This window comes from Phocoena phocoena, chromosome 2, assembly GCF_963924675.1.
Source record: "Phocoena phocoena chromosome 2, mPhoPho1.1, whole genome shotgun sequence".
NCBI lineage: Eukaryota > Metazoa > Chordata > Mammalia > Artiodactyla > Phocoenidae > Phocoena > Phocoena phocoena.
The window spans coordinates 107,173,645-107,191,317 of record NC_089220.1 but is presented as its reverse complement, the minus strand read 5'-3'; the positions used below and the strand labels follow the sequence as shown (position 1 = coordinate 107,191,317).

General features: G+C 40.2%; 1 protein-coding gene across 2 annotated transcripts in view; it reads right to left on the bottom strand.

Moving 5' to 3' along the window:
- The window catches only part of TRIP4 (thyroid hormone receptor interactor 4), a 68,665-nt gene that overhangs the window by 22,161 nt on the left and 28,831 nt on the right, over positions 1-17,673 (bottom strand). For both annotated transcript variants that reach the window (XM_065871964.1, XM_065871963.1), the window contains exons 9-11: positions 12,542-12,729; positions 8,927-9,051; positions 7,643-7,734 (exon numbers count right to left, since the gene is read on the bottom strand). In XM_065871964.1, the coding sequence (XP_065728036.1) occupies positions 7,643-7,734; positions 8,927-9,051; positions 12,542-12,729 (405 nt within the window). The remainder of the gene's footprint in view (positions 1-7,642; positions 7,735-8,926; positions 9,052-12,541; positions 12,730-17,673) is intronic.

The following is a 17,673-nucleotide window of genomic DNA, read 5'->3' as shown; positions in this document are numbered from 1 at the left end:
ATACAATGGAATACTACTCAGCCATAAAAAAGAGCAAAATAATGCCATTTGCAGCAACATGGATGCAACTAGAGATTATCATACTAAGTGAAGTAAGTCAGAAAGAGAAAGACAAATACTGTATGATATCACTTTTATGTGGAATCTAAAATATGGCACAAGTGAACCTACCTACAAAACAGAAACAGACTCGCAGACATAAAGAAGAGACTTGTGGTTGCCAAGGGGGAGGTTGGGTGGGGGAGGGATGGACTGGGAGTTTGGGTTAGTAGACGCAAACTATTACATATATTGGGTTGGCCCAGAAGTTCGTTCGGGTTGTCCCCTAACATCGTACGAAAAACCAGAATGAACTTTTCGGACAACCCAATAGAATGGATAAACAACAAGGTCCTACTGTATAGCACAGGGAACTATATTCAATATCCTGGGATAAACCATAATGGAAAAGAATATAAAAAAGAACAGGGCTTCCCTGGTGGTGCACTGGTTGAGAGTCTGCCTGCCGATGCAGGGGACGCGGGTTCGTGACCCGGTCCGGGAGGATCCCGCATGCTGCGGAGCAACTAAGCCTGTGTGCCACAACTACTGAGCCTGCACTCTAGAGCCTGCAAGCCACAACTACTGAGCCTGAGTGCCACCACTACTGAAGCCCACACACCTAGAGCCCGTGCTCCACAACAAGAGAAGCCACCACAACGAGAAGCCAGCTCACCGCAGCTAGAGAAAGCCTATGCGCAGCAAGGAAGACCCACTGCAGCCAAAAATAAATAAACAAATAAAAAAATATATATATATATAAACGGCTAGTAAATATTTGAAGAGATGATAAATGTCACCAATGATCAGGAAAATTAAATGAAAATAACAAAATATGTTTTCACCCACTTTATTAGCAGAAATTAAATTGATTATTATTATTAATTTTGGGGGGGGGCTGTGTTGGGTCTTTGTTGCTGCACGCGGGCTAAGCAGCGAGTGGGGGACTACTCTTCGTTGCAGTGCCCGGGCTTCTCACTGGGTGGCTTCTCTTGTTGCAGAGCACAGGCTCTAGGCACGCGGGCTTCAGTAGTTGTGGCACTCAGGCTCAGTAGCTGTGGTTCGCGGGCTCTAGAGCGCAGGTTCAGTAGTTGTGGTGCACGGGCTTAGCTGCTCCGCGGCATGTGGGATCTTCCCAGAGCAGGGCTAGAACCTCTGTCCCCTGCATTGGCAGGTGGATTCTTAACCACTGCACCACCAGGGAAGCCCTAAATTGATTATTAATAACCAGTTTTGGTCAGGGTATTGGTATAGGAAAGATTCACACCATCGGTGGAATTTTAAATTAGACCCCTCTTTAAGAATTGTAACTTACCAGTTTGTATCAAAGTTTAAATGTATGTATCTTAGACCCTTAAGTTCTACTTTTCAGAATCTATCCTGAAGAAATACTGAGTCCCCATAGGGAAAACAACAAAAAAAGGCACATTCCGAAGTCTTCCTCCCACCTGGAAGCAAACTTTCCCTCCTTTAAATTCCTCAGAGGCAGTCCTTACTTCTCTTAAGACTTACTTCTCTTAAATTTGTTTACAAATTTGGTTGTGTACATATCTTATCCACCTAGTGGTCTTTCAAACATTCTGAGGACAGAACTCATGGCTGATTCACCTTTTTGTTTCTCTTAGTGTCTAAAACAATGTCTGATTTATGGTAGGCACTCAAGTATTTATTGATCTATAAATAATTAAGAAAATCTTAAGAGTTATATGTTCATTTTCAGATGTAAAGGTAAACATTAAAGAATTTACATAAATACACAAGAGTGTTAATATTCCCTTTTTCTCTTCAGGATAAGAAACAGAAAGCATGGGACTTCCCTGGTGGCACAGTGGTTAAGAGTCTGCCTGCCGATGCAGGGGACACGGGTTCGTGACCCGGTCCAGGAAGATCCCACATGCTGCAGAGCAACTAAGCCCATGCGCCACAACTACTGAGCCTGTGCTCTAGAGCCCACGAGCCACAACTATTGAGCCTGTGTGCCACAGCTACTGAAGCCCATGTGCCTAGAGCCTGTGCTCTACAACAAGAGAAGCCACCACAATGAGAAGCCTGCGTACCGCAACGAAGAGCAGCCCCCGCTCGCCGCAACTAGAGAAAGCCCGCAGGCAGTGACAAAGACCCAACGCAGCCAAATAAATAAATAAATATATATATTTTTTTAAAAATTGAAAAAAAGAAACAGAAAGCATAATGTTTCCTGAATTATTTAAAAATGAGCATGGGGCTTCCCTGGTGGCGCAGTGGTTGAGAGTCCGCCTGCCGATGCAGGGGATACGGGTTCGTGCCCCGATCCGGGAAGATCCCACATGCCGTGGAGCGGCTGGGCCCGTGAGCCATGGCTGCTGAGCCTGCACGTCCAGAGCCTGTGCTCCGCAACGGGAGAGGCCACAACAGTGAGAGGCCCGCGTACCGAAAAAAAAAAAGTGAGCATGGCAGTCCTCAACTCATCAAGTGGGCACTTGATACCCAGGTTGCAAACAACTCTAAAGACAGTCTGTTCTGACCTAGAAACTCAAGTAAATATTCTAGTCTTCATGAGAATTCTGAAAATACATTCCCTGTCTCCGTCAAGTGAGCTGTAATCTTAAAGAACTGCTTAGAGTTGGGCTAGCTGTTGCAGACACACAGTTCCCCCCTTTGTTGGGTCTCAGATGCAGCCCTCACAATCTCTTAGGAATCATACATTTTAGGTCTATGAATTGGCAGGTTTTCTTAGTAAAACAGAGAGGATATTTTCACATAATTTAAAAGAGAATTTGGGGACTCTGCATTTTTCAATGCCAATGCCTGGTTTGAATACTGACTATTAGTCCCTTCATTCTCTAATTTCTCATCTCTCAGATTTATGGACAATCCTTTGGTGATAGAAGCCGATGATGTCCACACATGAAGTGATATATGCGATCTTCCTGAAGATCTGTATCGCATGGATACTCATAAAAAGGAACAAGTAATACTCTCTTCCCCACTGGAAGACAGTAATTCTTTTGCTGATGTCAATTTGTAGGCACCCTGCAGTAGAACTGCCTCAGCGTAATTCCTTAAATACAGGATCTTGGCTATTACAAAAGCCATAAGATCAAATGGACTAAAAGGTCAGTAAGCTGGCAGGAGAAGAATGGATTTAGTACAAAAGAAGTAGAATAATCAATGACCTCAGAGATTTCAGACAAATCAGATTTTCTATTGAAGGCAGAGATATAAATAGCACAAACACAATACAGACACATAGAAACAAAAGCCACCAACTCAACTTTCTGTTTGACAACTTGTTAGGTCTAGAGAGCTGTTCAAACCACAGCTGCTAATGGTTATGGATTTGGCAATCAAAATGTCTTTGTTAAAAAAAGGTTTTAACTGCCTTACTATTGAGGTTACAAACCACAGCCTTGATGCATTGTTGCAGTCAACATCCTCCCTGCTGTTTTTGAGAGCTTACATCTGCTGCTGGCAGATAAAACCCTGGCAAGGCATGGGCTTCTTCCAGGGGAGTACAGGAGAAGTTTTAACTAGATGGCTCTCATCTACCTTTCTTTCCTGAGTTGAGCCTACAGCCTTTGCTGTAGTATTCCTATCTTGTTTAGGTAGATCCCCTGCCATTACTCAGGAGGACTGATGGTCTAGCAGGATCTTTTTTCTGGCACACATCAGCCATGCCAGCCATACTACTTTTAGAAGACAAAAGGAAGATGAGTTCTTAGCTCAGGGGAAAGCACTTTAAGCACATATTTTTAAAGCCACTTACAGAGTGGTGCACTTGATTTTAAACATCCACTAATAAAACCTTTTCTGTTTTTTTTTTAAGGAACTAAATGATCACACTATGCCAAAAATAGTGAGGGCTTAGTATATTTTAAATTATCAAAGAAAGGCCAAGAATGAAAGGTCAGGAAGTAAATTACTGAGTTTCTTTGGGGAAGGAAAAAGTTAGGAACAAGATGGAGAATTAAAACATGGTTCCAAGTCACACAGGAGATTAGTTTCAGTTGAAATAAAAATTACTAGATCCACAGTGGTTTTCAAAGAAAATATGGGACTTCCCTGGAGGCACGGGTTCGATCCCTGGTCGGGGAACTAAGATCCTAGAAGCCCTGCAATGCAGCCAAAAAAGTAAAAAAAAAAAAAAAAAAAAGGAAAATGCAGTTCAGCTGGGTGATGAGGCATGAGTGTGAAGATGCAGAAAGACATAAGTCAGGAAACTGTTTCCTGGATCATTCTCCCTCAGTGAACCGACCTACAAGGACAAAAAACCCCAAACATACTTAGGCTAGCACTTGCTAACTATATATATACCACAAGATACCAGTATGCAAATATGTTGGTGGGGGCTGTTGTGGTCAGAAAGGTATGAGAACACTGCATATTACATTCACCAGATAAATCAGAGAATTGTATCAGAGTCAAAATGCACACCAGCACATTCAGGGCTCTGAGAAATTCTGCAGTAAACAAACAAATTTGTTTAATCCAAATAAATTTTCCAAATGTGTGTGTCAACAGAAACCCCTCACCCCCCTGTTTTTCCAGAAAACACCTATGCCATGAAATACTTTGGGAAATGCTAGTCTAGGGGTATTACTCCTAAACTCTCAACTCATTCTTGAAAAAACAAGAATAACATTGGTAAAACAGACTAAGCAATCACAATTCTTACATCACAGAACCCTAGCTCAAACAGAGACAGGTAGATTACCAAAGGTGCTCGAGACATTTTCCAAAAGACAGCCAAATAATAAAGCTATGACCTTTAAAAGTGATAAGATCCTCACTCAATAAATAATCCCCAAATAGGGCTAATATCAATTGTGAATACATTCATGTGCTACTCTCAAACACAGAAAAGAAAGAATGGGGAAAAGCCACAGAAAAGCTGACCATAGGGAAAATGGATATGGGCTCCTGTTTGATGAAACCTCATGGCTTTTGGCATTTTAGGATATTCTAATGTCATACACATCAGGGAAATTCATAAAGAGTTGCCAGGACCTCCAGCTGGGAACATATGGGAGGATTCCTACACTTCTATGTGCTGCCCTCAGCATCCTCAGGATAAAAGACAGAATATAAGCTCAGGTAGGAGTATCATGCTGACCTGAAAGAGAGGTACCCTTGAGAAACCAAAAAGATTTGTTTTGTTAATTATATTTCTAATTCCCATAAGCCTTGTGGTACTCTATAGATTAGGATTACAGCCCCCTACCCTTCTCAACACAAATGTGTGGCAGAAAGAAGATTGGTTAACTGCCTAGAAATTGAATTCATTTGACCTTGTATCAAGTGGTGGTCTGCTTGATCAACAAATGAGAAAGTAAGGGAAGGCCCCTGGCCAAAACACCACCCACACTTCCAGATGCTCCTGGGTTCTCTTTTAGAATGCAAATATCCTCATAAGAAAATATAACACATCAAGTGATACTAAGCTCCTCATGAGTCTCTAAAACTGTAAAGCCTACACCAATGTAAGGAATTTTTACAATTATTACTTCTAGAATGAAAAAAAGGGAGGAGAGGAAAGAAGACATTGAAAAAAATCAGCAAAAGGTCCATAGATAGAACAGGCACAAGTGGTGTGGAAGACAAAGGGCCTCCGTGTATTTACACTTTTGCCTAGGTCTAGATCAGGTACTAAGAGCAGAACAAAAGGGTCGGAGTCAAAATTCACACTTTGTTATACAGCAGAGACTAACACACCATTGTAAAGCAATTATACTCCAATAAAGATGTTAAAAAACCCCACAAAATTCACACCAAAACGCAAGCACTGTACTCATATACATAATCAGAAAAGGGCTGAGGAGGCAATCCACAAGCAAATGCAAGACAGAAAACCAGAGGGACTTCCCTGGTGGTCCAGTGGTTAAGACTGTGCTCGCAGTGCAGATCCCTGGTCGGGGAACTAAGATCATGCATGCCGCACAGCGCGGCATAAAAAAAAAAAAAAAGTACAGACAGAAAACTAGAGGGATGATAATTACTGGCTAAAACCTGTGAGGAACGAACAGAGGGAGTGAGATGGGTGGGAACAGTATTTTGTTTTGTTTTGTTTTTTTAAAGCAGACACCGGGACTTCCCTGGTGGCACAGTGGTTAAGAATCTGCCTGCAGGGCTTCCCTGGTGGCGCAGTGGTTGAGAATGCAGGGGACACGGGTTCGAGCCCTGGTCCGGGAAGATCCGGGAAGATCCCACGTGCAGTGGAGCAACTAAGCCCGTGAGCCACAACTACTGAGCCTGCGCATCTGGAGCCTGTGCTCCGCAACAAGAGAGGCCGCGACAGTGAGAGGCCCGCGCACCGCGATGAAGAGTGGCCCCCGCTTGCCACAACTACAGAAAGCCCTTGCACAGAAACGAAGACCCAACACAGCAAAAATAAATAAATTAACTAATAAACTCCTAACCCCAACATCTAAAAAAAAAAAAGAATCCACCTGCCAATGCAGGGGACACGGGTTCAAACCCTGGTCCGGGAAGATCCGGGAAGATCCCACGTGCAGTGGAGCAACTAAGCCCGTGCGCCACAACTACTGAGCCTGTGCTCTAGAGCCCGCGAGCCACAACTACTGAGCCCATGTGCCACAACTACTGAAGCCCACGTGTCTAGAGCCCGTGCTAAGCAACAAGAGAAGACACTGCAACAAGAGGCCTGTGCACCGCAATGAAGAGTAGGCCCCGCTCACCGCAACTAGAGAAAGCCCGCGTGCAGCAACGAAGACCTAATGCAGCCAAAGATAAATAAATAAATTAATTAATTAATAAATACACCTATATAAAAAAAAGCAGACACTAATAGCAGTAATGAAAGGCACAGAAGAGTCTGCAAAGCATTTACTGAGAAAATTAAGCTGAAGAATATGTTCTTAAGCACAAGTGATGGAACCGCTATTGTGTAAAGTAACTGTTCAAAAAACAGGAAAACCGTACTGTTAGGTAAGACTTTTTAGGCTTTAAGGATGGAGTTTCCCACTTTGGATTCCTGCTAGACTAAACATAAGGCTCTAAATTTCAAGAATTTTCCAATTAAGCTAAAGTCCTTCAGCTCCCTCTGCTGTTCAAAAATGTACTCTAGTTATGTCAGTTCAATCTTCAGTAATCAAAATAAATAAAAATACATACATACAATATGTACATACATACACACACACACCCAAAGCTGGCACGGTCCAGGTAATCAGAGTTCAAACATACTTGTCTTTCATGAATTCCCTGGTCTGGACCAAACGTTCCAGAGTACGTAATAACAAATTCTACCATTCCCACTACCTAACTGAAATAATTCAAGGAATAATGGATTTCTTTGCCAAAAGCCGAAGTTTTATTAAGGGATGAGGACTCTACACTATTAGCTGGATTGTGGCAATAGCTTTTTAGGCAGAAATGTATATGTACCAGTCCTCCACACACTAGGAACCAAAGCATCACTAAATTTTTTCCATTTCTCCCATGGTCTTTTCTCTCCCCAATATTCCCTCCTTAGAAGATTCTCCAAACATGTCTAAATTCAGTTTCTAGCTCCTTACTATCTACAGGATACTCTGAGTTGAAGGATCTACAGGTCAGCTACTGTGGCAAACAAAGCATCTGTCCCAGAGAAATACTCTTTACTCACCTGATTCTTAAATTGCTTCTGGGACAAGCAGTCAGTTAGGTCCACACAGCCCAGAAGACAACCTGATGGATAGTCATTGGGAAATTCCACATCTAAATTGAGAATAACAGAAGGATTACATAAATTTGTTCTTTGTGACCCTGGAACTCACAAATCTGTCTTCAATTCTGAACAAATCACTTTCTCTATTATCTATTTATGGACATAAGGAAAAAATGAGGCTTTTTACTTGGCACAACTGTTTGTATTTTAGCAAAACATTTAGTGAGTAGCTGGCTTAGTCCACTATCCACATCCTAAACTATAGGAAAATAAGCCTCATACCATTGAAGTTCAAGGACCCCACAACTTCACTCGAAACAAATCAATTCCACTATACCCAACTGGATCAGACTAGAATTTGGTGGTGACAGGTTCTGGAAACAAGCTTGAGGTGTCAAGAGAAAACATAAAAATGCAGTTAAGAAACATAAGAATGTCAAAACATGAATTTAAAAGAACCCAGGGACTTCCCTGGCAGTCCAGTGGTTAAGATTCTGCACTTCCACTGCAGAGGGCGTGGGCTCGATCCCTGGCCAGGGAACTAAGATCCTGAATGCTGCAGGTGCACACACCCCCAAATAATAATAATATAAATAAATAAAAGAACCCAGTCATACCAGTCAAAACAGAAATGCATTTTTAAGGAAACATACACTTTTAATTCCTAAAGCTTGGTTTCTTAACTTTTAAAGGTGGTTCTGTAATTATCCTCTCATTTTACCTTCAAAACTACCGTATGGGCTGAATAAGAGGAAGGAAGCCAAGACATCCAAGGGTCGGAAGTTTTTTAGGATCCAAACTGAGTGTTTGGGGTGACTGTCAAAACTCACTGCTTAAGTCAACCAACTTTGATCTGTCCAAATCCGATAGCACATGTCTATTTGAGTCACTCCCAATAATAAAAAGTCTTATTTGCGGTTGTTCTTCCCAATCTAAAGATCCCAGAATTTATAGTAGTTATTTTACTCTCATAATAAAAAAAATGTAGAAAATTAAGATTAGTTGGTTGATTTCTGGTGTTGGGAATGGATATTTTTATTTGTACTGTTTGGTGAATTAATGTTTTGAACAGCTGTCCATGATTTGCTACTAAACAAACAAACACAAAGTTTAAAGTCCCTTTCAGCCAAAAAAAAAAAAAACCACAAAAAAGCCACAGGAAGAAGGAGGTGAAAGGAGAAGAACATCAATGACTTCTCTCCACAAAGTAAGACTGAAATTAGAAGAATATATGGCCGTTACCTTTCCCACGAAGGAGAAGATATGTAGTCTGGAGTTCTGAAACTTCTTGAGGAGAGGGTCTTTTGGCTGTGGCTGCTATCCAAAGTCGTCCTCTATGTGGGGTGTACCAGCTTCTGCCCTCCACCCTTAAACAAATACAAATTTAGTAGAAAGAATCTAAATTTTAGTGTCTTGGAAGATCTCATAACGTACAGCAAATTATCCAGTTGAACCAAGAGATCTATATATGATACCTCACCAAGAAGGGTATTTTTCGTAAAAAACATTTTTCCTACAATACCTTTCACTTGAGTATAAACCCTGTTCTCTAGTTTTCCCTATCATCAGAACAAAGGCAATTCATCTCTCTCAGTTCCTATTTTTTACTTGATCTCTGTAACTCAGAAATGAAGCTTTCACTAGCCTTGGGACTCCTACAATCCAAATCTTCTATTTTCAAGGCATCCAAGTTGTCCCAAAAAAATGAAAATCCTTGCCTTTGAGTCATGAAACATTTTGTTCATTGTTCTCCAACCTGACAGAAAAATCCTCACCCACACATAACTCCCCAAGAATAGTACCTTCATAATTACTATTTAATAGAATTTAAGTAAATAAAAATGCTTATCATCTTTACTCTAAATTGCAACCACATTCATTTATATTTTCTAAGTATTTTATAAAGGGTTATGTTCTTTGCAGATAATTAAACAACCCGTTAGCTAGTTTGAAAGAATCTTTAAGTAGAATAACAAAATGCAATCAAGAGAATGTATTATGCCTAGTTTCCAAGGATTACAAAAAGATATTTCTCCTTTAGTTCCTACAAAATGAAATAAAGTACCTTGATAATATAACCCTATTATACTTGCCTTATAATGGGAAACGGAATTTCTCATACCCTTAGTTTTCCAATATAGATCAATTGGAAGAGCACCAGGCACACAGTGGGTACTCAATAAATGAGGAATGAATCAATATATTTCTCCCTCTACACCAAATGATCCACAGGGTTACTGGGAAAACGTTCTCACAAATGTGGCAGAACCACCCACTTTCTTTCTGTGGGATTAGTGATTGTGGGCTGGATGCTGTTCATCCTGTTCTTTTCAGTGAGAAAATCTGGATAACACAGATCCAAAACAGGACGAGAGAAATGTAAACATTCTGATTCCCTCTGCAGAAAGCAAGCTGTTTAGTTTTCTACTTTGGAAAAGGAAGACACCTCAACTGCAGAGAACTGAATGAGAAGAATAGACATCTGAGGGCCCAGGTGCCCTGGAGCAGAAGCAGACTCACATACACTTGTTATAATGCCACTACATACATGGATTATGAAACATTTTGGAGCCAAAGAAAGCCTGACCTTGAAGAGGGGAGAAAAATGGTAACACACCTTCACGAAGGAGGCAAATCTCAACTAACCATGGAAACCAACAAAGTAGAAATGATTGTTCCTAAATTCTGATAATAAATTTTCTTTCAGGAAATAGAGAAATGACTGAGGCTTACAAAGTAAGGGTGGAAAAAGCACTCTGAAAACCTGAACTCTAGTTCCATCTCTGCCACTAACTAGCTTTGTAATTCATAGCAAGCTCCTTTACCTTTGCCTACTTAGGTGTTCAAGATTGTAATAATACTGGTCTGATCTACTTCAATACAGCTTTGAAAACTGTAAAATTCTATTTAAATATAAATACATAAGGCATTATTATTGTTATGAGTTAGGACACTCCCAGGGATATAAAATTCTAAGAGATAAAATAAGAAGGAAAAAAGAGGTATCTGCATCCCCACATTCATTGCAGCATTATTTACAATAGCCAAAACATGGAGACCATGTAAATGTTCATCACTGAATGGACGGATAAAGAAAATGGATGAAGATTATTCAGCCATAAAAGAAAATGAAATCTTGCCATCTGCAGCAATATGGATCAACTTTGAAGTATTATGCTAAGTGAAATAAGTCAGAGAAAGATAAATACTTTATGGTCTTACATGTACAATCTGAAAAAAAAACTCATAAATATGGAGAACAGACTGGATGAAGGTAGTCAAAAGATACAAACTTCTAATTATAAGATAAATAAATCCTGGGGATGTAATGTACAGCACGGTGACTACAGTTAACGATACTGTATTGTATAGTTGAAAGTTGCTAAGAGAATAGATCTTAAAGGTTCTCATCACAAGAAACAAAAAATTTGTAACTATGCAAGGTGATGGATGTTTTGTTTTGTTTTGTTTGTTTGTTTGTTTGTTTTGCGGTACGCGGGCCTCGCACTGTTGTGGCCTCTCCCGTTGCGGAGCAACTGGCTCCAGACGCGCAGGCTCAGTGGCCATGGCTCACGGGCGCAGCTGCTCCGCAGCATGTGGGATCTTCCCAGACCAGGGCACGAACCCGTGTCCCCTGTATCGGCAGGCGGACTCTCAACCACTGTGCCACCAGGGAAGCCCAAGGTGATGGATGTTAACCAAATTTATTGTGGTGATCATTTTGCAATATATACATATATATGTAATCACTATGTTGTACACCCTGACGATGTTATATATCAATTATATCTCAATAAAACTGAGAAAACAAGGGAAAACGAACATGTAATGATAAGTGAAAGAAGAAAAACATAAACGTAAATATATATTATGACCTCATTATGTAACAATTTTCACAGGAAAAAGAATATAAATAAATACTCCAAAATGCTAACGGTAGCTGTTTCTAGGTGGTGGAATTATAGATGATCTTTCTTTTTCTAGCTGCTTTTCTGTATTTATCAATTTTCTATTTACATTTATAAAAGCAAAGGAAAGAACTATTTTTTAAAAGTTGCATTGAGAAGAAACATATGAAACCATGGAATAGCAAGCTATTACCATCACTAACATGTACCACGACTTAACTTTATAATACCTCTACTTATCCCTCACTACTTCCCCCACTTTTTGCAGAAAAGGAATTTGTGGTAAGATAGCTTCTCAATATGGTTACTCAGATTAAAAGACAGATGTATAGATAGAAAAACAAAATCAGTTAGGCTGGTGTCTTCAAAAAACTAATAAATAGGCATAAAAACTTTGAATTTCCAATAGGATCAAACCATTAAGGTTGCTGAGTGATATATTATTGTACAAAGGCAAAGCCAAGAGAAGTTTTCTCAATAGACTTCCTTCCAAAGATGAAAAAACGTATGTTCTATTCTTTATTATGACTAGGATCCTTAGTCCTTCTAACCTCAGTTTTTTTAAAGCTATTCAGTAAAGAACAAGTCCATAACATGAATACATTGCTTAAAGTTCTATGTGCTGCAGAGTATTATAAATCATCGCTAGATTACTTTCATGGTAAGGTGTTACCTGCTATATTGGGTTGAGTAGCATCCGTCCCAAACTTATGTCCTCCCAGATGAATTCCAGTCCATAATTCTATATCAAGTTTATGTAAAATCTTCCAAGATTCATTTCTGTCCTTACTATTTTTTTTTTTATTTAATTTTTTATTTTTTGGCTGCACCGCATGGCATGCGGGATCTTAGTTCCCTGGTCAGGGATCGAACCCACGCCCCCTGCAATGGAAGTACGGAGTCTTAACCACTGGACCACCAGGGAAGTCCGCCTCATTTCTGCCCTTACCTTTTAATCCCTCTGACAAGCAGAGAAGCCCAAGGCTGATGCATAGAGAGGCACCAGCCACCATCAAAGCCTTCCTGAAATTCTTGGTCCTGGATTCGAAACTGATGCCGACATGAACTGAACTCTAGTCCTGATCCTGCTGAATGGAAAGCCTTCTTCTGTGAGGCTGCACCCGTCTGATCTATCCACTATACAGGAAAGAAATCAAACATATAATTTTGTCTGACAAGGGAAAAATCTGGGGTAGGTATACAAAATGAGATGAATTCTAATATTAATGAATCGTACTGGAAACATTCTCTTAGAAAAATGTATCCCATCTTTGTCTGAAACAGGGTCAAAAAACGTACAGAAGGTATAAATTCAGTAGGAGTCCCAGGTATGATAACATGGTCCCATCTTAAAGGATAGTTAGATAATGTTGAATTCTCCACACACAGCTTCCTAATTCCAGCAACAGTACAACCATCAGACCAAATAATTGGTCTGTAATTATTTCCACTTTAAAATGATTAATGATCCGTATTGGACAATTTCCCAATATAATTCTATCAGCCAAATGAAGGTTCAACATTTTGGTCCATACATTCTTCATGTGGGTCATGAAGGGTCACATACTGTTACCATGATAAAGCCAAACAGATGCTTTCGGGGGGCAGCAGTTCTGACTATTGGATGCATGAAGTATTCTCTTATCCTGAAATGAACAACTTGTCCCCCAAAAGACAGGATGAAGCACTACTGAAACAAGGCTCCCATCATGTAAAGAGAACACAAAATTACAGGGTACAGATAATTACAGGAGACTAAAGAGTCTTGGCAGTAGTTCAGTCAGAGAATGACAAAGGGTAACATTTCTTCCAGAGCAAGAAGACTGAGTGTTCTGAAATTTTTTTTTTTTAAAAAAAGGCTCTATTAGGATGATGAGGTTTAGAGTTAAGTGTGTTAATTTTTTGATGTTTTATTTAATAATTTATAGGAAAAAAAATAATTTATAGGGAAAACAAAAATACTAGAATGGTAGTCTAGAGACTCCAAGCAATCATTTAACCCTTAAAGGTTTCAGTTTTCTCAACTGTAAAATGATGGAGTTGGACTAAATGAATCTCTAAGAATCTTTCTGCAATAAAGTTTTATGACTGTAATTAATTGTGTCATAGCTTAAAAAAACACACAAACATTTACTATTTAACTCAGTATATGTGAAAAGCATATAAAGTAGGGAGACATATAAAATATAAAAAAGATATGGTTCTTGCTTTCAAGGAACTTACAATCCTACGAGAAGACAGACACATAAATAACTATCCATGACATAAAGCAGATTTAAGTAAATACTACACAGGGATATAAGTCCTTAAGCGGGAACACAGAGGCAGAACTGATCCATTACAGGGGAAATAGGTGATTTCATAAAACTGTTGGCATATGAACAATCCCGAGGCCCAAATTGTCTGTTCTATCTCTATTATAGTTCTTGTTTATACTACCTGTTTTTCTACTTCACAGCTACTTTCCTAACTTAATCTTACTGTCTTTCAATAACACTATATTAGAGCCTGCTAACTAGTCTCATCTCCATTTTTAGCCTCTACGTAACTCTCTACTGCCTTACTAACTGCAACACTAAATTGGGCCCTCATCATCTTCCCACTGTGCTACCTCAATAACCTGTTTTTTGGTCGCGTGGCATGTGTGATCTTAGTTCCCCGACCAGGGGTCAAACCTGTGCCCCCTGCACTGGAAGCGTGGATTCTTAACCACTGGACCACCAGGGAAGTCCCTACTGCAATAATCTTCCTAGCAATTTCCCTGCTTCTGTCTTAGTCTTCCCTCTAATCCATTCTCTACATAGGCATGGAAGTCATGCCAATTGTCTGCTAAAGTTCTTCAAGGACTCCTCTTTGCCTACTGTAGAATAAAACTAAACTCCTTAGTATGAAACATAAGGACTTTCATGGTAAGATGTTACCTGCTATACCGGGTTGAGTAGCATCTGTCCCAAATTTATGTCCTCCCAGAACCTGTGAAATTGACCTTATTTGGAAACAGATGTAATCAAGTTAAGGTAAAGTCATACTGGATTAGGGTGGACACCAATCCAGTGACTGATATCCATATAAAAGGAGAAAACACACAGAGACAAAGACATACAGGGAAAAAGTCCATGAAAAGACAAAGGCAGAGTAAAGTTATGCAGCTATAAACCAAGGGATGCCTGGGGCCATCAGAACCTCAAAGAGGCAAGGAAGCATTCTCCCATAGACATTCGGAGGGAGTATGGCCCTGCCAACACCTTGACTTCAGTGTTGAGAACTGTGAGAGAATAAATTTGTTGTCTTAAGCCAACCAGCTGTGGTATTTTGTTATGGCTGCCCTAGGAAACTAATACGCTTACTAGCGCAGTTTAATTTCTAACAGTACTTAATTACTTGTGGTTCTCCCAACCTACAATCCTCTCAAGCTGCTAAGCCTTTCTACATGTTATACCACCTACCTAGAATTCCCTCCCCAAATTTGTCTGCTTGGAAATTCCTATTCATCCCTTAAGTCTCCTCTCAAAAACCATTTCTTTGCTGACTCCTCTGTGAGTTTATAATCTCTCTCCTAAACTCCTACTGTATCCATGACATGTGTCTATCATAGCAATTATCTTAAGGAACTGAAATTCTTTGTATTCAAACACATCTTCCCACTAAATTTGAAGTCCTTAAAAACTTTAAGGGCTCTTACCTTTTAATTTCCCAGCACCTAGCAAAGAACCTGGCATGTATACAGTGCTGAATGAGTATCTCCAGTCAAACTCCCTAAAGCACTGCTCTGATTGCATCTCTCTGCTCAAGAACATTCTATGATTCACATTTATTTACAAAATAAAAATGTGAAATCTTCCTAGCTAAACACTTAACTCTTTAGTGATCTGACTCTATCTACCTAACTACTCCATTTCTCATGATAATCCCTTTTAAAATTATTTATTTATTTTATTTTGAACTTTAAAGATCAGATTTGTTTGGAGAAAACAAAAAACCCCACAACCTAAAGGATGGGATTTTACATCTCAAGACCTCTCCCAGGTATGAAGTCTATAGATTACAAATCACTTTCGGAGAAGATATTTTTGTACAAATTTTACATGTATTGAGGAGTGGGTCATAAATGCCTGTTTGTTTTAACAGGGTGGCAGGGTAGAGGAATGGGGGGAAAAACAGGTTTTTGGACACATCTATTTGGAAGGAGCAGACATGAAGAGAGCAAACCCTACTTTTGCATCATCTATAGCAAATGGTTTTAAAAAAAATACCCTCTCAACCTTGGGTATCTCTAAAAGCCACTTCCTAGCTACTAGGCACTCCAAGCCAATTATTTAAAGTTACTTCACTTGGTATGTCTTTTATGTCCACTGGGTAAATGATTATTATGCTCACTGCTGCAGCACTCATAAACCAACAACCCTGCATGGCTGGACAGGGTCTAACCTAGGACTGATGCGAGAGGAGACCAAGATGTCTTTTCTCTGCAGGTACCAATATTGCCCGTAAGGACACCATCTGTTGAGCTGACAGTACCAAGGTGCACATAAAAGCAGGCAAGTAAAGCTACTGTGTTGCAAGAGAAGCCAGGACCTTGTGAAATTGTTCTTCTCCATTATCATTTATTCTCTCAAGGAATGCTAAAAAAAAAGAGAACCAAAAAAACCACACATTGGTCTAGGCCACATTATAAATCCAAACATTGGTGTGGGATTTCACTTGGAGATAAGGAAACTTTTGTTTTTTAAAAAGCTCCCCAAACCCCAATCAAGGTTGTAAGAAAGGCTCCCAATTTAACCAACCTCGTTCACCATCTAAGACTGGTAATTCTAAAGTTTTCTGAGGTGTCAAAGGGGTCAAAGTAGCAGCAGCATGAATGGCTGGAGGGAAGGAGTGAGTGTCAAAACATGAAGGAGCCAAGATTGGCTTGAGAAAAAGCAATGATTCCTCATTGAACAGCTCCCAGGGGCTCTAGAGAATGCTTAGGAGGTCAAGTATGTGACTTAAGCAGAAGCTGCCTGTGGGAAGGTAACAGGAAAGAGTAGCATGAGGAACAAAAGACGATGACAAGAGTCTAAATTTTTAAAGCTTCAAGATTTCAACAGAATATGGATATATTTGAACTTTCAGAAGGGATAGTGTTTAAGAAAGGGTGAAACCACGACACATAAAAGACCTGGGAGGGACTTCCCTGGTGGTGTAGTGGTTGAGAATCTGCCTGCTAATGCAGGGGACACGGGTTCGAGCCCTGGTCTGGGACGATCCCACATGCCGCGGAGCAACTAGGCCCATGAGCCACAACTACTGAGCCTGCGCATCTGGAGCCTGTGCTCCGCAACAAGAGAGGCCGCGACAGTGAGAGGCCCTCACACTGCGATGAAGAGTGGCCCCCACTTGCCACAACTAGAGAAAGCCCTCGCACAGAAACGAAGACCGAACACAGCAAAAATTAATTAATTAATTAATAAACTCCTACCCCCAACATCTTCTTAAAAAAAAAAAAAGACCTGGAAATTCCCACAACCCCTAAGTGTTTCTTGCTCCAGGAGGTAAACAATTATGTGTTTACTGGAGGTCATACCATTTTCCCTATTACTGGTGCAAAATAATTCATCAAATCCCCAAGCTTCTTTTCAAACCATGATTTCCCCATTCATTTAGGTCACCAAACAGTCCTATTCTTCAGTGGCCTGTAGACTCACTCCCACCTAGCCCCCTGGGGGGTACAAATGAAGGAACTCCCCCATATGTTGGCCCCAGTAACTCAGAATTAATTAAGAGGAGGGGCTGGCAGCCTCCTGGAGACTAAAACAACATCAGAGACTAAACCTACCTTGCCGAGGACGGAGAATTTATTCAGATAATGTTTGAGAATTCATGAATGCCATAACTGGATGATAAGAATTAAAGGTAGAAACCTCACACTCTTCCTTATACCTGCCTGCTGCCCAACCAGATTCAAGACACTGCATCACTATCACTGCCATTTTGCTAAACGGAGGCCCCTAGGCACTAATCACACAGGCAACTGCACGTATCATAAAAACGCACCACAACTTTAAACGTACAGCATTAAAGGCTGTACGTCTCTCATTGGCT